We start from the raw sequence: 22,348 nt of genomic DNA, 5'->3' as shown, positions 1-22,348 counted from the left end.
GGTTTTTAAAAATTTGATTAAAAACAGGGGCACTTTCATTCATCAAAATTCACATTTCACTTGTGTTGTGAAAAAAAACTTACCTTTTAATCTTCACAGCAGCTCCAGCTTCCTCCACCCGTCGAAAAGCCTCTTCCTGGATCTAAAATGAGGAATCCGGCTTCCTCCAATCACAGTGTTGAATCAGACACTGATTCCCCCGGGGGGAAGCCGTGATTGGAGGATGACCTATCCATCATTTCTTACATCAGAAAATGCTTGCAACAACCGGAGGAAGCTGGAGCTGCTGTGAAGATTAAAAAATATTTTTTTTTTTTAAAACCTGGCACTTTAGCATCAAAATTGACATTCACTTTAAAGTGTTGCATTTTCAACAAATAAATCTGGCTCTGAAAATTGCCAAATGCGCATTGTGGCTGCCATCTTTGGCATTCGTTTTCACCCAAATGATACCAGAGTTCTGTAAACGTTTTATCCCAAGACCCAGTGCCATGATACCACTTACCGTTACGACTATTATGCTTGGTCTGAAAATTTCTAAAGTACAAGATAGCTGCAATTTTTTTTTTAATAATGACTAAAATGCGTGCATACTTTATTCCTGATTGTAGTCAAACTTGTAAAACGTAATAACACACTCTCATACAACACACACACACTACACACTTCCATACAACACACACAGACCACACACACACATATAGCACACAGACCACACACTCTGATACAACACACACAGACCACACACACTCTGATACAACACACACAGACCACACACACTCATTCAAAACACAGTTCACACACACACACACTCTCCTAAAACACACACACATACACTCTTCTACAACACACACACACATTCATATAACACACATCACGCATGCTCTCAAATAGCAAACACCACACACACTCTCCTACATCACACACTCATATAACACACATCACACATACTCTCTTACAGCACACACCACACACACTCTTTTACAACACACACCACACATACTCTCATATAGCACACACCACACATACTCTCATATAGCACACACCACACATACTCTCATATAGCACACACCACACACACTCTCATATAGCACACACCACACACACTCTCATATAGCACACACCACACACACTCTCATATAGCACACACCACACATACTCTCATATAGCACACACCACACACACTCTCATATAGCACACACCACACATACTCTCATATAGCACACACCACACATACTCTCATATAGCACACACACCACGCACTCTCATATAGCACACACCACACACACTCTCATATAGCACACACCACACACACTCTCATATAGCACACACCACACATACTCTCATATAGTACACACCACACACACTCTCATATAGCACACACCAAACACACTCTCATATAGCACACACCACACATACTCTCATATAGCACACACCACACACACTCTCATATAGCACACACCACGCACACTCTCATATAGCACACACCACACATACTCTCATATAGCACACACCACACATACTCTCATATAGCACACACCACACACACTCTCATATAGCACACACCAAACACACTCTCATATAGCACACACCACACATACTCTCATATAGCACACACCACACACACTCTCATATAGCACACACCACACACACTCTCATATAGCACACACCACGCACACTCTCATATAGCACACACCAAACACACTCTCATATAGCACACACCACACATACTCTCATATAGCACACACCACACACACTCTCATATAGCACACACCACGCACACTCTCATATAGCACACACCACGCACACTCTCATATAGCACACACCACACACACTCTCATATAGCACACACCACACACACTCTCATATAGCACACACCACGCACATTCTCATATAGCACACACCACGCACACTCTCATATAGCACACACCACGCACACTCTCATATAGCACACACCACACACACTCTCATATAGCACACACCACGCACACTCTCATATAGCACACACCACGCACACTCTCATATAGCACACACCACGCACACTCTCATATAGCACACACCACGCACACTCTTTTACAACACACACCACACACACTCTCATATAGCACACACCACACATACTCTCATATAGCACACACCACACACACTCTCATATAGCACACACCAAACACACTCTCATATAGCACACACCACACATACTCTCATATAGCACACACCACACACACTCTCATATAGCACACACCACACACACTCTCATATAGCACACACCACGCACACTCTTTTACAACACACACCACACATACTCTCATATAGCACACACCACACACACTCTTTTACAACACACACCACACATACTCTCATATAGCACACACCACACACACTCTCATATAGCACACACCACACACACTCTCATATAGCACACACCACACACACTCTCATATAGCACACACCACGCACACTCTTTTACAACACACACCACACATACTCTCATATAGCACACACCACACACACTCTTTTACAACACACACCACACATACTCTCATATAGCACACACCACACACACTCTTTTACAACACACACCACACATACTCTCATATAGCACACACCACACACACTCTCATATAGCACACACCACACACACTCTCATATAGCACACACCACACATACTCGCATATAGCACACACCACACACACTCTCATATAGCACACACCACACATACTCTCATATAGCACACACCACACACACTCTCATATAGCACACACCACACATACTCTCATATAGCACACACCACACATACTCTCATATAGCACACACCACACACACTCTCATATAGCACACACCACACATACTCTCATATAGCACACACCACACACACTCTCATATAGCACACACCACACACACTCTCATATAGCACACACCACACACACTCTCATATAGCACACACCACACACACTCTCATATAGCACACACCACACATACTCTCATATAGCACACACCACACACACTCTCATATAGCACACACCAAACACACTCTCATAAAGCACACACCACACATACTCTCATATAGCACACACAACGCACACTCTTTTACAACACACACCACACATACTCTCATATAGCACACACCACACATACTCTCATATAGCACACACCACACACACTTTCATATAGCACACACCACACACACAAGTCACGACCCAGTAAACAGGGTGTGGGACCTAGTAATTGGTCCCGACCCATGGTTTAAAGAACCCTGATCTAAACAAATCCACTGCATATTATTACAAGCATGAGTATAAAGAAAAAAGCAAATTGTTTCTAACCATTCTAGATCATGGGTAATTTATCTCTCTAATGTTAGCAATGTAAATACACTTGAGAAAAAACGGTCAGTGCATCTTACCTAAAAGTCATAATGTGTCCATTGGCACAGAAACATGCAAGGCAGGTGCTATTACTCAATGACACTATATCTCCTCTGAGGACAAAAGAAGTCTCTGTGATGTTGTGTTTATGAATGCAGTTCTGGGAGGGCAATGAGATCACCTTTGCTTGCTTTTCAGAACATATCACTGCATATTGATTTTCACTGATTTCCTGAGATGAGGAGGGGGAGACTGAAACTGGCCTCCGTTTTTTCAATCGCTCCTTATCATCCTTATCTTCAGGAACATTAGGTTCCCTCCAGGATTCATATGCTGGTGGAATTATAGCTCCTACAGTGTCCAGAAAAGCCATTCTTAAGATTGCCCCTTTTAACCGTAGAATTGTTCCTAGAACAAAAAATAAAGAGGTTATTGCACCGGACACATACTAGAAATATTCCCACGTGCTACTAAAAGGGTGTGAAACCCAACATGATTTAGATAAAGAATACAATTTTAAACAACTTTCTCATTAACTTCCATTATCAAATGTGCTTCATTCTCTTTGTATCCTTTATTGAAGGGACAGCAATGCACTACTGGGAGCTAGCTGAACACAATGGGTGAACTAAAGGCAAGAGGCATAAATGTGTAGCCACCAATCAGCAGGTAGCTCTTAGGTGCACAATGCTGTTCCTGAGCCTACCTAGGTATGCTATCAAAAAAGGATACCAAGAAAACAAAGCAAATGACAATAAAAGTAGAATGGAAAGTTGTTTAAAATTGCTTGCTCTATCTTTATCCGGATATAAAAGTACAAAAAGAAAATGCACTAATATGTTACTGCATTTTATTATTGCCCTATTGCTTGTATATAACAGTGTGTTTAACCCTTGCAAAGGGATTAAACACATAGTTAAAGTCAACTCTGCAGTAACAATGTTCTACTGGGAACTAGCTGAACATGCCTAGTAAACCAATGAAAAAAGACAAATGAGTATAGCCACCAATCTCCAGCTCCAGTGGCAAAGGATATGTACATATTATTTTTCAACTAAGATCAAAGTAAATTTGAAAATAGAAGTGAATTTAAGCGTTTCTGTCTGAATCATGCATGATTAATTTCCTATCCTATACCTTTAAATGAGAGTCCACACATAAAAAATAAGCATCCAATAATTATTTTTTTAGTATGTATATTGTACATGAGTATAGTCCAGCATTTTATTCTTTAATGCAGGGCTTGACAAACCAAGCCGCCAGGGAACCACTGGCACCTTAAAATTAGGCCCTGGCGCCCTGATTTACAGTCCCAAAGACACCTATGATTGTCCCCCACTTCCCCTCACTGGCCAAGCCCAGCCAAACCTAAAATTCAGCTTGATGTGGCTGGATCCTTTTTTTTTTAGACCGGATCCTTTTTTTAGATCTTGCAGCTGTGAAATACAAATTTAACTTTCATTGAGTTATTATTATTCTTAGATTGTGTGTATATATGAAGTAAATTAAATTTACCATACTTACCACTTGGAGATACAATAACAGGCTGTAGAAGTCTCTGTTCTCCAGCAGGTGGCAGGTTCAACACAATGACTAGCACAGTACCTAGCGTAGTTCCCACCCATAAACATGGAGAAGTTGATAAATCGGGTTTCCTGGTGAATGTTTCACAGAAATGTAGAGCAGATATTGCCTCTCGCGATTCCTTGTCAATACTTGTCACACTGGAACTCCGGGAGCGAGTGCAGGAATTATCTCTAACATCTAGAAACCATATATAACAAGAAATTGAGATAAACAGCAACTATATATATATATTATCTAAAGGGACAGTGTACAGTACATTTTTCTTTACTGTGTTCCCAATGATCTGTTTTACCTGCTGGAGTGTTTTAAATTGTTTACAAATAGATAATTTACCTATATTTTGTCATTTAAAATAGCTGCTTTTGTCTGTTGAATACTCCACCAGTGCAGAAAATTTCAATACTGCAGTATTAGATACATAAAAGCTATGTATGATGCAGCGGAAGAAATTACAAACTCCCAAAAAGAGGTGGGAGAATTAGGTGCTAAAATGTTAATTTTCCATTTTTATCTCAGACAGTACATGATACGAACACCTTTGTGTTTATTAATATAGAGTGATAAGATAATGAGTTCTGTTCTCTGTGTAAGTCCAGCCCATTATAATGGGTTGTGGTTTGAAATATCAAAAACAGCTATTTCAAATACACAAATAAAACTAAAGCAATTTTCTCTACATTTTATACTCGGAAAAAGGTATAACAAGTCATTGGAAACTTATTAGGGGAAATAATTTTACTGTACACTTTTAAGTATTTATCATATTAGTTGAGTACTGATTGGTGGATGGACTAGCAAATATAGCTATTTAATTTAATAAAAGAGGTTAAGTACAGCAGACTTGGGACTTAAATACAATATTATGCTACTTGTAAAGTACTACAGGCTTGATAATATATTTTCAACACTATTTGCATAGACATGGAAAATGTTTTTTTATCTAAAGCAAGGATTCTGAAAATGTGCAACAATTTTATATGTTATTGTATTAACCCCTTAATGACCATACTTTGCGCTACATTAATTCACAACTCCTTTTCTGTTTGTACCTAGTGTTATGGATTCACTACATAGATACTAACGCCTATTATTGTACCTATTTAACCTAAAGCTGGATTATATGACGTAAATGATTTAAGTGTCATCCTAGATGTGATTACTCTGAATATACTACACATTATCAGAGTCTCTCACGGGTGTGTGAAATTTACCTTGTTGCAGCTGCCAGCAACCAATGTGCATTAATCTCAAACACAGAGGCAGCAGCACTACAGACACTACATAGGGTGTCACATTACAGCCTACGTTATTTATAAACCTTATCCAACTATCTAATTCAATTCCATACCTAGTATTCTAGTTAATAGCTACTAACTTTTACCCCCATTCGGTGACCAATCCCCTGTCATTAGTTGGAGTGGTTTTCCAAGTAAAGAACTAATAATAACTAGCCACAACATTGTACTGAAGGTGGTCAATAAAGTGGTTCTAACCATTACGCTTCTAATAATATTTGGAGAATATAAATCAATTCAATTGATGAATCAGATACCAACTCTAAATAATTATTATTAACCTTATGTGATTCTACTCAATATATGTTAAGCAGGTGAAGAGATACCCAAGTATGCACCAAACACACTGACTGTATAATGGTATACTATCATATAACTTTATCTACAATTCAGAAGGGGCTCTGATAACAATATCTGAGCACTTCTGGAATATATAAGAATTGTACATCGCTAAGATTGATACTGGGCCAACAAATATCAATACCAGTCAGCACGCTACTAGTGGAACTCATTATGCTTATTTTTTATATATCTAAATCCACATGATACTAGATAACATTACACTAACATAACTCTATAGAGCCATTATGTTATAGTGTCTATTAGAGGATTATAATTGATCTCTAGTAGTGGTGAAATTTGATATTATTCCACTGACAGAGTGTTTACATTCATTCTGAACGTGGAGTATTGAATATTCAGGTATCGCCACAATAAGCTTATCTTCATATTTTTGTTATTTTCACATTTAGGTAATAATTTGTGTATCATAATACCTTACTAAGAGTTTTTCGATTTTTAATTTGCACATCCCTGAATTTTAACTCTGTTTTTATGTGTAAAGAATAAAAGTTATATTTTATTAAATCCTATGAGATCTCTCTAACCATTTGGTGTCTATTCTTTATTTCGTTATCTCATGTCACATATGCCTACCATGAGTGCTAATAGTGTATTCTAGGATGGGTCTTTAACCCATCAAACTTTTGTTCTGATTAATTAATACACAGCACCACCCACCCCGATAAATAGCCAAGGAGCTAATGAATATAATGAGGGTGTAGGCAGTTTAACTCAACAGGTAGTGCCACTGAACCTCTTTTCTCTCGTTATAATTAACAGCTTTGCCAGTAATTGAGGCATTGTAACTGCTCCCCATTTACCTTAAAATGAACAATACATTGAAATAAATATTTCTGCGATAAGAAAAGCTGAGTTAAGACAATACTTTTGCTAACTATGGTCGAGTTTAAATCGTTCCAGATGATGAATTATCGGTAGCCGTTTACTGTTAATTTTTTTTGTTTTAACTGTTTACATCTCTCTGCAGTGTACATAGTACAGATTGTTTTTGTGCTTATTGCTTACTAAACATTGACGTATCGAGTGCCTTGATGTGCTGAATTTGAGAAGCCAAAACTGGGCTTGAAAAGTAGTTAAAAAGTGAGCCGAAAATATATAATCAGCTGAAATCCCTCTATTGCGATTACGTCTAATTATAGAAAGTAGTTGTTTTTTTTCGGGCCAAAAAACTGCTTAAAACAGAGCTCCTGATAGATTGTGCTTGAGGCCATAGTTAGCTCAGGTCCGTAATGCATTGTAATTTGGCCAAAAATAAAATGTGCATCAGTGCATTTCAATTTTATTAAAAGCATGTATGCATTATACTTAAATTAGCAAAGAATGCTCCCAGTAAAAGCTATCACAGTTTCTGTGGCATATGCACATATGCTACTCATGCAATTACATTTTAAGTCAAACAATTCCGCTCAGAGACCATGTGGTGGCATGTATCATGACAGTGGTGGCATGTATCATGACAGTGGTGGCATGTATCATGACAGTGGTGGCTCAATTTGCAACATACAAGCCACAACCAATTCTATGAGCAGTGTTGGTGTATGTACACAGGGCCCTAACAGCATATGTGCATATCCCATGTGAATAGTGAGAACTTTCACTAGAAGCACAGTTGTTAACACAAGTAGATTAAAAAAATGATTCTATCCAAAATTGAAATGCAATCATGTGTATTTTAATTTGGCCTGCTATATTAATTTAAATATGTTGACCATGCAATATTTTAAAACTAATAAAATGACAGCTTACCTAATTCAGGCTTTAATTCTGTAGGTAGGCTTAACTTCCTTGACATCTTCGCTGAAAGAAAAAAAATATATATACATATATATATAAATATATACTTTTTTTAAACATTAGGTGATATGTACCACAGATTTAGTATTCTGGAACCACAAACAACAGTCAAAGGACATGCAGATTGATAGTTTGATTAAAAAGTATATTAAAATGTTGAAAAAAAGAAATGTTAGACATAAAATTTCTGATTTGATAAACATGATTTAAAATAGAGCTTCTTAAAAACGTTTTTCACCTGTGATCCCTCTTTCCATTGGAATTTTGTTTTGCGACCCCGATTATTAGAACATAGTCTTAAAACAAACCCCTTGCCAGATGGGTAAACACTTTTTACGTACACTAATATACAGGTGTACCTCGTTTTATTGCGCTTTGCAGATATTGCGTTTTTTTACAAATTGAAGGTTTGTGGTAACCCTGGGTCGAAAAAGTCTGTCGGTGCCACTTTTCCAACATATATACACATAAATAATATATATGTGCTCTTCATGCCGCTTGGCTATTTTAGTTGTATTTTAGTGTGCAAATCCAGATTTCTTCCGCATTCGGAGGTGAACGAAACCTCCGAATGCACATATCTAATAAATACATTTACAGACATCCCAACTCTCCCTGAAGTTCAGGGAGTCTCCCTGATTGTAATAGCGGCTCCCTGATGCCAGAAAATGGAATGCAATCTCCCTGAAACTCCAAGTACCATGATCCAATGAGGCCCAAATCTGGAAAAGTGTTTCTTTAAGGAATGCCTTTAGTTGCTGGGACGTTATAGAACCCTCAAAGCACGAGTAACCAAAAAGCCCCCACTTATTCTAATAAAATAAAACACAAATACTACCTTATTTACTTCACGTAATTAAACTTCGTATTCTAAAATATTTAAGCATTCAACAAGCGTACAATCACTGGAAAAAAGGTTTGTTGTATGTGGTTGTGCAATAAAGCTACTTTTTTTAAAATGTGACTTTAGTGGGAAGCTACTTTAATGATAAGTATCTTATTTAGGGTTTCAAGGTGTCCAATATATAACTGGGAGGGGGAGGGGGGTGGCGAGGAAGAGCGTGAAGCCACCTCCCTGAAATTAGGTTTTGCAGGTTGGGATGTCTGCATTTATATTTGTGGACACACCACCAGCAATAAGATTATGACTTGTAATGAAGGTATGTAGATTGTTTTTCAGATATAATGCTATTGTACACTTAATAGACTACTGTATAGTGTGAACATAACTTTAATATGCACTGGAAACCAAAACATTTGTGTGACTTGCTTTCTTGCGATATTTACTTTATTACTGTGGTCTGGAACTGAATCCGCAATATCTCCGAGGTGTTCCTGTACCACACAAGTGAGGGAGTTATTAGTGAAAATATTTCAATTTAGTTTGTGTGGCCATTCCTAATCACTAACGGTTAGACTCGCACACAAACACACTCACTCATAAATACATACACACGCACGCATGCTCATACGCTCACAACACTCAAACAAACACTCACAGTACATTAATATATCTTGTGGGGACCCACAAAAGTTTTAAGGGAACCTGGGAGGTCCATAAGTCCAGTTTAAGAAGCACTGGTTTAAAAGTTCCGAAATACATTAGAACTGTGTTTCCCAAACTTTTTATAGCAAGTACCCCTGAAAGCATCCAGTTGTTTTACCCCAACTGCAACATATAAATATAATTGATCTCAGACTCTCATATAGGCAAATATGAAAAGCATGTGTTACACTTGATTTCACAAACTTGTATCAACCAGAGAATATCTACAGATCTTTTTTTTCTGTTTTCAGGAATTTATTTTAAAATTCAATGTTATAGTATCTGTATAAGGAAAATCTTTGGAATCAGTAGAACAGCAAATACATATGAATAAACACACACACACACAACACAGCTATAAAGTCCATTAACCCTTTGAGTGCTCAGCACTTTCCCACCTGAGTGCTAAGATTTTTTAATGTTTTTTTTATTTTTTGAACAATTTTTTAAAACTTTTTTTTAAAAAAAATTTCAGACCCCCCCAAGACTTTCCAATGGTGGTTCTTGGGGGTCTGTAGCTGCTTAGATGCCTGAGATATAGGCTTCTAAGCAGCATGCCCCCTGCTCCTATACTTAACACTGTTAAGTATAAATAAAGTTGTCACCACGCAAAATGGGAAGCCCCAGTGATGCCTGTCACTCTACAGGCACGATTGCCGGGGTAGGAGCGGGTGGGAGACCCCAGATCTCACTTAAGGTGGGAGAGTACTAGTGACAGCTCTGAGCTGTCATTAGTACCAGAGTGGGAAACTCTGTGATGGCTCAGAGCCGTCATTAGCACTCAAAAGGTTAATATTGTGTCTCTTTCTTAAAAAAAGAGGAAAATAAAATCTAACATTTTAATGTATGATGAGTGAAGTAATATTTATGGTACCACCTCTACCTATGTCTAACTTCATCTCATGCACAGTTTACTTTATCAGGTTAATTTTCCTGTTGCACACTTGGGTATAAAACATTTCACAGTGCCACATTTATCAGGGACCTGTTTCAGTGACACTTATTAACAGTAAGACACTTTACATATTAAATACACTTTATTGGAGTTGAGCTTCACTTCATATCAGTGAAGCTCAACTCCAATACTCAAATGTCACTGACAGAACAGATTCTATGAATTCCCCAGTCTGAAGTGTATAAATGATAGAGCTTTAGACAAACATAGGCAGTGAAATACATCTGACCTGTTAGGAGTGCTTGACGGCGGAAATGAGAAACGCAACTTGTTTGCCATAGCTACACCACAATGAAGGGAAATCCCAGAAGTACCCCTTGACAAACTAGGCATTAGAATATAGCGAATCTATCAAAGACCCACAGTTATACTTACCTTAAAAACAATTTGTAATGCTAATACCATATTGTTTATGTTCCAATATGCTATATATAAAAGTTTTCTAGATATTTCTCATGTATTAAGTAATTATTATACGAAAATTTTCAAATTTTTCGATGATATTCGATTATGTAATATTCTAAAAATGTGCGCAAACTAAGCCAGCCTGCAGAGCAACCGGTTTTGACTATCATAAATCAGTAATGGTACGTTATAGCTTCAGAAAATAAGAAAAAAAATAATCAAATTTAAAGCATATTTCACATATAAGGTCATCAGTATGATTTAAAGGGACAATGAAAAATAAAGGTGTAACATAAATCGCAAATAAACGATAAGCTAGAAGTAAATATTATATACTATACAAAATAAAAGACCAACAAAAAATAAATACAAATAAAAGGATATATTGAAAAAAAGGCAAAATATTTTTCTTGATCGAAGAAATCCACTACATATGACATAGATGTGAAGGAAAAAAAACTCACATAGTGTAGTATGCTCCGGAGATGTAAACTGGTGTATACATGGAATAGAGCACAAACCTCGTCTATTTATTAAGCCTATCATGATTATAAGGCTCATACACATTCCTAAATGTTAACCTTCTCAGATAGGAACTTGACCAAGTAAAATGTAATTTCAATGGATATTGAATATTATAAAAAAGCAATATAAACATAAAAGCAAAAGAAATAAAACCAAAAACTCTGCAAAACATGAAATATACTCACTGGGGCGGTATATTTAGTGGCAGACATCAGGATATAATACAGCACTAGGAGACATTTTGCCGTTCTCATCCTAGAGAAAGCTGCCTGAAAGTGGCTAAACGTGTGTTGGATCTGTTGAACACCTCACAATAATGTAATTTATTACAAAATATATCTGTATTTATTATTTATATTGAATTTTCCATTTCTTGGTAATCAGTTACCAAAATCCAAGTTGGGGTTATTTATAAGCAACATAAACGCGTACATTTTACTCAACATGTCCCTAATATAATAAATTTGTCCCAAATCTATCCTTATTACTAAATTTGTCTGTTTGAGGAAGTGATTGAGTTTAAGCAGAAAGGTCATCAAATCCTGGCAATTAGTCTGTCAAAATTACTCATGATAAGAAACACAGCATTAGGGTTTTTCTCTATATATCAATTTTACAAGTAATTATTTTTATTGAAAAAAAAGAACATATTTTCGTATGGTACAACAAAATCTAAAACAGCAGCAGCAATTCTAAAATAGTTTACGAAGTTGAAGCCCTGAAAACTGCAGTCTGGTAAAAATCTATTTTTGTCTAGTTATTCTCAAGAGCTGCAGCATTTTTAACGAATCTGTACTTGTCTGATCTTTCATAAAATAAGTAACAAAAAATAAATACATTTTATATATTATATATATACTGTATGTATATGTATGTATATATATGTATATATATATATATATATAATTATGTTGGAATGTATATTTAATCTGACAGAAGCCATTCATAAATTGGTAATTTCAGAACCTGGCATCAATAGACTGAAATTAGGATTATATGAAATGATTATTTGATGGAAATATCCTCATGCATTTTGCATCTTTATGGTTCGTAATAGATTATTTTTAAATACATGTATATAATTACTTTGGGTGTCTGTATGAATAAAGATTTAAAACAAAATGTATGCTTACCTGATAAATTTCTTTCTTTCTGGATATGGAGAGTCCACAACGTCATCAATTACTAGTGGGAATATCACTCCTGGCCAGAAGGAGGAGGCAAATAGCATAAATGTTGTTTTCTTTCCTAAGATATGGAGAGTCCACAACATCATCAATTACTAGTGGGAACCAATACCCAAGCTAAAGGACACAGATGACTAGGGATGGAGAACAAGACAGACAGACCTAAACAGAAGGCACCACCGCTTGAAGAACCCTTCTCCCAAAAGAAGCCTCGGCCGACGCAAAAAGTATCAAATTTGTCAAATTTGGAAAAAGTATGCAGGGAGGACCAAGTAGCAGCCTTGCAAATTTGTTCTACAGAAGCTTCATTTTAGAAAGCTCAAGAAGAGGAGACAGCGCTTGTGAAATGAGCCGTAATTCTCTCAGGAGGCTGCTGTCCAGCAGTCTAAGCAAAATGAATTATACTTCTCAACCAGAGAGAAATAGCAGTAGCTTTCTGACCCTTACACTTCCCAGAGAAACAAACAAACAAGGCAGAGGACTTGCGAAAAAACTTAGTCGCCTGACGGTAGAATTTTAAAGCTTGCACAACATCCACGTTGTATAACAAACGTTCCTTATGAGAAGAAGGATAAGGACAGAGAGAAGGAAAAATAATATCCTGATTAATATTTCTATCCGAAACCACTTTAGGGAGAAATCCCAACTAAGTACGCAGGGCCGCCTTATCCACATGAAAGATATGGTAGGGTGAATCACACTGCAAAGCCGAGAGCTCTGAGACTCTTTGAGCAGAAACAAAACCTTCCAAGATGACCACTTAATATCTATGGAATGCATTAGCTCAAACAGAGCCTGCTGCAGAACTATAAGAACAAGGTTAAGGCTCAAAGGAGGAGCAACAGACTTTAACACAGGCCTGATAATGACCAGGGTCTGACAAAAAGATAGAACATCTGGCACATTCGCCAGACGCTTGTGTAACAAAATAGATAATGCAGAAATCTCACAATCCCTTCTCCAGACCTTCCTTGAGAAAAGACAAAATCCTAGGAATCCTGACCCTACTCCAAGAGTAGCCCTTGGATTCACACCAATAAAGGTATTTACGCCATACCGTATGGTAAATCTTCCTAGTAACAGGCTTGCAAGCCTGAATAATGGTCTCAATAACAGACTTCGAAAACCAACGCTTAGACCGAACTAAGCATTCAATCTCCAAGCAGTTAGCTTCAGAGAATGGACCCTGAGTTAGTAGGTCCTTCCTCAGAGGCAACCTCCAAGGCGGCCGAGATGACATCTTCACTAGGTCTGCATAGCAGATCCTGCGAGGCCATGCAGGAGCTATTAGAATTACAGATGCTTTTTCTTGTTTGATACGAGCAATGACTCATGGAAGGAGAGCAACCAGAGGAAATAGATATGCCAGACTGAAATCCTAAGGAACTGCCAGAGCATCTCTTAGGGCAGCCTGCGGATGCCGAGAACCCATCAGATCCAACTCCGGCACCCCCTATTTGAGGGTTAACCTGGAGAACACCTCTGGATGGAGGAGAGCCCACTCCTTGAATGAAATGTCTGCCTGCTCAGGAAGTCCACTTCCCAATTGTACACACCTGGAATGTGGATGGCAGACAGACAGCAATTTTGAGCTTCCGCCCACTGAAACAATCCGAGCCCCCTCCTTCATGGCTAAGGAACTCCGAGTTCCTCCCTGGTGGTTGATTTAAGCCACTAAGGTGATATTGTCCAACTGGAACCTGATAAATCAGGCTAAGGACAACTGATGCCAAGTCATCAAAGCATTGTAAATCGCTCTCAACTCAAATATGTTTATGCAGAGCGCAGACTCCTCCCAAGTCCATAGACCCTGTGACTTTAACGAGTCCCAGACTGCTCCCCAGCCCAGCAGGCTGGCATCCGTGGTTACAATCACCCAGGATGGTCTCCGGAAACATGTGCCCTGAGACAGATGCCCCTGAAAAAACCACAATGGTAGAGAGTCTCTTGTCGACTGATGTAGATCTATCCTCAGAGAGAGCCGAATGGTCCCCGATCTATTAACTGCAGAGCTCTCAAATGGAATCGAGCAAAGGGAATGATGTCCATGGAGGTGACCATCAGACCAATTATCTCCATACATTGAGCCACTAATGGCTGAACAGTACACTACAGAGAGAGGCAAGAATCTTTGATTTTCTGACCTTCATCAGAAATATTTTTATAGATAGGGAATCTATTATGGACCTTAAGAACAACTACCCTTATAGCTGGAACAAGCTGAAAATGTTCGTCTATAAAGGCAAATCTCAGGAACCTAAAATGATCCCTGTGCAACTTGTTGAGACACTTAAGGTCTAGAACGAGTCGAAAGTTCCCTCTTTTTTGGAAACCAATAATAGAGTAGAATAGAACCATAGGTCCTGTTCCTTTACTGGAACTATCACTCCCAGGAACAAAAGGTCCTGAACACAGTTCAAGAATGCCCCTCCATTCTATCTGGACTGCAGATAAACTTGAGAGAAGAAATCTGCCCCGGGGAGGGAAAATTTTAAAATTAAATTCTGTAACCTTGAGATACTATGTCCACAGTCCCAAGGATCCGGAACATTTCGTATTCAAGCCCGATAATATAGAGAAGAAAACGGCCCCCCACTTGATCTCGGACCGGGGCAAACCCTAAATGCTGACTTATACTCAGCTGAGGGTTTCTTGAAACCAAAACTGATTGGGTTTCCACAAAGACTTTACTTAGAAGTTACAAAAGGAACTAAAATTACTCCGACGTCCTTTAGGTCTGTACTCTTGTCTAGTGGTAGAAAAAACCCGCAAATCAGAAAACGTCCGCTGACCAAGAAACCTTGGCTCCCAGATAAATAACTTGCATGGGGCTAGCTTGAGAGCCATAATGCTGTCTTGGATCTCCTCCAAAGGAGTCTCTACCAAATAAAATCAGACAAGGCGTCGCACCTATAAGATGCCGCACTTGACAAAGTGGCAATACCAACTGCCGGTTGCCATTAAAGACCTTGATGAACATAAATCTTCTTCAAATAAGACTCCAGCTTTTTGTCTATTGGATCCTTAAAAAAGCAGCTATCCTCTGTAGGGATTGAAGTTCTCTTAGCCAGAGAGGAAAAGGCCCCTTCTACTTAAGGCACCATGAAAATGTAATGGCATCAGCGTCAGGAAACATCTATTTAAAGACAGGAGACAGGAGAAAAAGGTATCCCTGGCTTCTCTCATTCCTGAGAAATGAACTCTGTTGCACGGTCTGGAACAGGAAACACTTCCACAGTGGAAGGAACATCATAGTATTTATTAAGTTTACTAAATTTGTTAGGGTTAACAATGACAGGAGTATCGGAGTCGCACAAAGTAGCCAAAACTTCCTTTAACAATACACAAAGGTGTTCAAGCTAAAATCTGAAGGTTACTACTTCAGCATCAGATGAAGGAATTATATTGTCCGAATCTGAGATCTCACCCTCAGAGGCTACCAACGTATCCTCCCCATCAGACTTATGAGGGAGGGCAATCTGTTGTAGAAGGAGATGGAACAGAAACCTTAATATCTGAATCTCTAATTTTCCTCTTGCATTTTCCCTAGAACATAGGAAAAGCAGATAATGCCGCAGATACCACAGAAGATACCTGTGCAGCAACTTCTGCAGGCAAATAAACTCCTCCAGGAGATTGAGAGGAATCGCAGGGCACTGCATGTGACACCATTGAGGCTTGAGACGTTTGAGGAGAAGCTGTGGCATTGCCTGAACAGCGTCATCATGAGAGACATTGGGCTCAGATTAAACAGCTTGCAATCACACATTTAAGGTGCAAGAAGCTGCAGCTGGTTTCAAACTACAAACCTTCCTCTTGCTAGGCAGCTAAGCTAACCATGGCTGTACAAATGGCTGTAACAATTTTTGCCTCAATGCAAAGCAAGCATTAAATAACAAACACAGAGTCTTTACAAAAAATAAACTGTAAAATACATTTTTATATTTAAACATTTTAAATTTGCAGGTACTGTCACTTTAAGAACAGGATTCCGGTCTGGGAGAATCTTGCACTACGCAAGCTAAATCAGCAATTAGAAACCGCTACACCTCAGCCTAACTGAGGATTCTTAATCTGACTTCCATTAGAAAATAACCAAGAAAAAAACAGCAAAAAACACTCCAGCCGATATATTCAGATCCCTCTCTACTTCTAGCCTATTGTATAAAACAAAGGGTTTATTGTTGCCTTTTTTTTTGCCAACTCAAGTTAAGCCTAGAACTGGAGGAATAGGGACTTCTAAAACCACTTCTATCAAAAGCCGGTATGCATCCAAAAGGGAGGTACCTGTAGCGGTTCTTACCTAACATATACCCTTCTCATAGCAGGGTCTCTAACAAGCCAGAAGATGTCAGCAACCTAGAAAACACTGCTCTGCTAGAGAAACTGAAGTGGAAAGCATGTCACGTGGCTCGCCGAAAAAAGACTGCGCAATCAAATTACAAGCGCGCGTTTCTGCTGCTGAACTCCACGCCATAAAAGCCTTAATGGTGGATAAGACCGTTAAATACACCATGAATAAAAGCTCGATCCTAACAGTGCAGCACATTATCATGAAACACAAATTCACCCTAATTACGGTGTGATCACACTGAGTTAACGCAGCAATACCCTGCTAGCTGCTGTTAGAGCTCTGGGTGATTTATTGCTACGTATGTGCCACTGAGACTTACCAGAATCGTGCATAATAAGAAGCTTGCTATAAAAATACAAACAGACCACAATAAAATAAAGGGGAGAATACTTTATAAGCTCAATTAAAAAGTAAAAACCCCAAGTCTCTTAGTCACAATAAAAGTGCCTGTTCCCTGCCTGTAAATATCCTTATAAAGGCTATATAAGTCCCAGATAAAGTTGCAGCTCAACCTATTAAGTGCACAGTCTCCAATGCCTAGAAGACAAAAAGCTCTTACTTGCAGTCTAGCTGTCTGGCAGGAGGACAGCTTACAAGGTGTGAGAGGACACATACTCCTCATAGAGACCTGTAGAAAGAGAGAGAACAGAGTAAACCTACTCTGGCTTTCTATACCATGGGCAGCAAAAATGTTAGGAAAACAGAGCAAGGCCCATCTCACAAGTTCCTAACTGCTTTAAAGCCACCACTACCCTAATGAAGAAATTAATGTGGACTACGGCTAGACCCAAAAATCTTGATTGTAGCGAAAGAAATCCAATTTTCTTCAGATACTAAAACTTTACCTCCTCCATTGATAGAGGCAAATAGAATGACTGGGGATTATGGGTAGGGAGTGACACTTAACAGCTTTGCTGTGGTGCTCTTGGCCTCCTCCTGCAGGCCAGGAGTGATATTCCCACTAGTAATTGATGATGTTGTGGACTCTCCATATCTTAGAAAAGAAATATTATTTTGATGGTTCGATCAATACTGGGAAATTTTTTATAGTGGCTATTTGATCTCATTGGCAGCACTTCTAAGTATGTATTTCAACTGTATTGTTAAAAAAAACACTAAATTTAAAAATGGGAAAAGTGACTATCCACCAATGTTTAAGCACCCCATCCAAGCTCAGGTGTTGATCTTATGAGCTGTATAAAAAGCCAGGGAGTCTTATTCTATTTTTTAGATAGAAGCAGGAATGATTCAGCTGATAAGAGCAGATGTTTGCAGTATTAGTATTTTTTTCTCCTTTATGCAATGAGATTTTTCTCTGTAGTGAAAATTTTTCTGCAGGTTAATTTGAAATCAAATTCAATTTTAAATTAGGTGGTTACACTAAAGAACCGGCTAATTTCAATGTGCTGATTAACTGGAGAACATTACAAATTATTAAAATTTTATAATACATTTTAAATATAATAAATAATATATATATGAAAAGAAATGCAGACTGGGAAAGGATGGGGAGCAGGGTTGAAAAAACCCTGAGAGACAGTCATCAATCAATTTAACGCTGCTTTGCAACACTGCTCCATATTTTACTGTTCTCTTCAAACAGCACTTCGCTCTGGCTGGACTGTGTTAAGGAGAACAGCTGATTTTATAAGGCAATTTTTTTTGCAGCATTTCAAAATGTTTTTTTTCTATATTTGTATGTAGTTGTGCACTATTACCTACTATTTTGGTGTAACAATTATACAATATGGTTTTTTGTGTGTCCAAATCGCATGTTATGAGAATCCTCTAAGACCTTGTAAGGTTGTTGATAATTGCAAACACTGATTTGTAATCTGAGCTAAAAGCTTACAAATTGCAAACCTAAAATACTTTCATACAATTTAATAACATAAACTAATGTCCTGCTATTTTTGCAAACTCACACAAAAAAGACAATTAATGAAGGAATAAAATGCCTAAATTACCCCGAGCTCTCTACAAACTAAACAATGTAAATTTGCTCCCCTCTTGACATTTTTAATAGCTTATTCTAGACTCTTAAATGACTTAATGGATATTGGAATATAAACACATCAGTTACAGTAATTATACCAATCAGACTCAATTTGCTTTTAAATATGATGGTATTAGTTTTAAATGCTAGAATATAGCACTATTATATACTTCCAGCTATGATAAATGACCCTTTCCTGATTAGGAAACATTTAATGAGGGAATACAACAATACTGTTGGACATTAACATTGTTACATTACAACTCATTGAATGCTGGTGCAAATATTTCATAAAAATTACTATGAAGTCAGTTGTTTCCCACAGGTAACAAGCCAAGTAAATAAAAACAAACAAAACCACATACAGCTAACATTTCCAAAATGTTCTATAAATTGTTAAGATAATTATTTCCAGATATTCAACTTTTAAATTTTTATTATTTTCGACATATAAGCACTTTGCAGCAAAGTCTTTTTTCAAACCCCCCATGCTAAGCTAATTTTGTAAGCTTTTTTGCTATTTACATTTAAAGGGATACTAAACCCAATTTTTTTCTTTCATGATACGGATAGATCATGCAATTCTAAATGTAGCCACTAATCAAAAGCCGCTATCCAGGGTACTGAACCAAAAATGAGTTGGCTCCCGAGTTTAAGGGACACTGAACCTAATTTTTTTTCTTTCGTGATTCAGATAGAGCATGACATTTTAAGCAACTTTCTAATTTACTCCTATTATCAAATTTTCGTCATTCTCTTGGTATCTTTATTTGAAATGCAAGAATGTAAGTTTAGATGCCAGCCCATTTTTGGTGAACAACCTGGGTTGTCCTTACTGATAGGTGGATAAATTAATCCACCAATAAAAAAGTGCAGTCCAGAGTCTAAACCAAAAAAAAAAAAAGCTTAGGTGCCTTCTTTTTCAAATAAAGATAGCAAGAGAAAGAAGGAAAAATTGATAATAGGAGTAAATCAGAAAGTTGCTTAAAACGGCATGCTCTATCTGAATCACAAAACAAAAAATGTGGGTTCAGTGTCCCTTTACATTACCCTTTTTTCAAATAAAGATATCAAGAGAACGAAGAAAAATTGATAATAGGAGTGAATTAGAAAGTTGCTTAAAATTGCATGCTCTATCTGAATCACAAAAGAAGAAAAACATAATTTATGTAAGAACTTACCTGATAAATTCATTTCTTTCATATTAGCAAGAGTCCATGAGCTAGTGACGTATGGGATATACATTCCTACCAGGAGGGGCAAAGTTTCCCAAACCTCAAAATGCCTATAAATACACCCCTCACCACACCCACAAATCAGTTTAACGCATAGCCAAGAAGTGGGGTGATAAGACAAAAGTGCGAAAGCATAAAAAATAAGGAATTGGAATAATTGTGCTTTATACAAAAAAATCATAACCACCACAAAAAAGGGTGGGCCTCATGGACTCTTGCTAATATGAAAGAAATGAATTCATCAGGTAAGTTCTTACATAAATTATGTTTTCTTTCATGTAATTAGCAAGAGTCCATGAGCTAGTGACGTATGGGATAATGAATACCCAAGATGTGGATCTTCCACGCAAGAGTCACTAGAGAGGGAGGGATAAAATAAAGACAGCCAATTCCGCTGAAAATAATCCACACCCAAAATAAAGTTTAAATCTTATAATGAAAAAAACTGAAATTATAAGCAGAAGAATCAAACTGAAACAGCTGCCTGAAGTACTTTTCTACCAAAAACTGCTTCAGAAGAAGAAAACACATCAAAATGGTAGAATTTAGTAAAAGTATGCAAAGAAGACCAAGTTGCTACTTTGCAAATCTGATCAACCGAAGCTTCATTCCTAAACGCCCAGGAAGTAGAAACTGACCTAGTTGAATGAGCTGTAATCCTTTGAGGTGGAGTTTTACCCGACTCGACATAAGCATGATGAATCAAAGACTTTAACCAAAACGCCAAAGAAATGGCAGAGGCCTTCGGACCTTTCCTAGAACCGGAAAAGATAACAAATCGACTAGAAGTCTTTCGGAAATTTTTAGTAGCTTCAACATAATATTTCAAAGCTCTAACTACATCCAAAGAATGCAACGATCTTTCCTTAGAATTCTTAGGATTAGGACACAATGAAGGAACCACAATTTCTCTACTAATGTTGTTAGAATTCACAACCTTAGGAAAAAAATTAAAAGAAGTTCGCAACACCGCCTTATCCTGATGAAAAATCAGAAAAGGAGACTCACAAGAAAGAGCAGATAAATCAGAAACTCTTCTAGCAGAAGAGATGGCCAAAAGAAACAAAACTTTCCAAGAAAGTAATTTAATGTTCAGCGAATGCATAGGTTCAAACGGAGGAGCTTGAAGAGCCCCCAGAACCAAATTCAAACTCCAAGGAGGAGAAATTGACTTAATGACAGGTTTTATACGAACCAAAGCTTGTACAAAACAATGAATATCAGGAAGATTAGCAATCTTTCTGTGAAAAAGAACAGAAAGAGCAAAGATTTGTCCTTTCAAGGAACTTGCAGACAAACCTTTATCCAAACCATCCTGAAGAAACTGTAAAATTCTAGGAATTCTAAAAGAATGCCAAGAAAAAAGATGAGAAAAACACCAAGAAATGTAAATCTTCCAGACTCGATAATATATCTTCCTAGATACAGATTTACGAGCCTGTAACATAGTATTAATCAAAGAGTCAGAGAAACCTCTATGACTGAGAATGAAGCGTTCAATCTCCATACCTTCAAATTTAAGGATTTGAGATCCTGATGGAAAAAAGGACCTTGTGATAGAAGGTCTGGTCTTAACGGAAGAGTCCACGGTTGGCAAGAGGCCATCCGGACAAGATCCACATACCAAAACCTGTGAGACCATGCTGGGGCCACAAGCAGAACAAACGAGCACTCCTTAGAATCTTGGAAGAAGAACTAGAGGCGGAAAGATATAGGCAGGATGATACTTCCAAGGAAGTGA

General features: G+C 37.7%; 1 protein-coding gene across 2 annotated transcripts in view; it reads right to left on the bottom strand.

Annotated features, from left to right (window-relative positions):
- The window catches only part of STXBP5 (syntaxin binding protein 5), a 1,442,716-nt gene that overhangs the window by 40,940 nt on the left and 1,379,428 nt on the right, over positions 1 to 22,348 (bottom strand). For both annotated transcript variants that reach the window (XM_053711794.1, XM_053711795.1), the window contains 3 exons: positions 8,357 to 8,407; positions 4,890 to 5,129; positions 3,404 to 3,773 (listed from right to left, as the gene is read on the bottom strand). In XM_053711794.1, the coding sequence (XP_053567769.1) occupies positions 3,404 to 3,773; positions 4,890 to 5,129; positions 8,357 to 8,407 (661 nt within the window). The remainder of the gene's footprint in view (positions 1 to 3,403; positions 3,774 to 4,889; positions 5,130 to 8,356; positions 8,408 to 22,348) is intronic.

Source organism: Bombina bombina, chromosome 4 (genome assembly GCF_027579735.1).
Source record: "Bombina bombina isolate aBomBom1 chromosome 4, aBomBom1.pri, whole genome shotgun sequence".
Lineage (NCBI taxonomy): Eukaryota > Metazoa > Chordata > Amphibia > Anura > Bombinatoridae > Bombina > Bombina bombina.
Note: the sequence above shows the minus strand (reverse complement) of the source record. Positions and strands in the feature narration are given on the sequence as shown.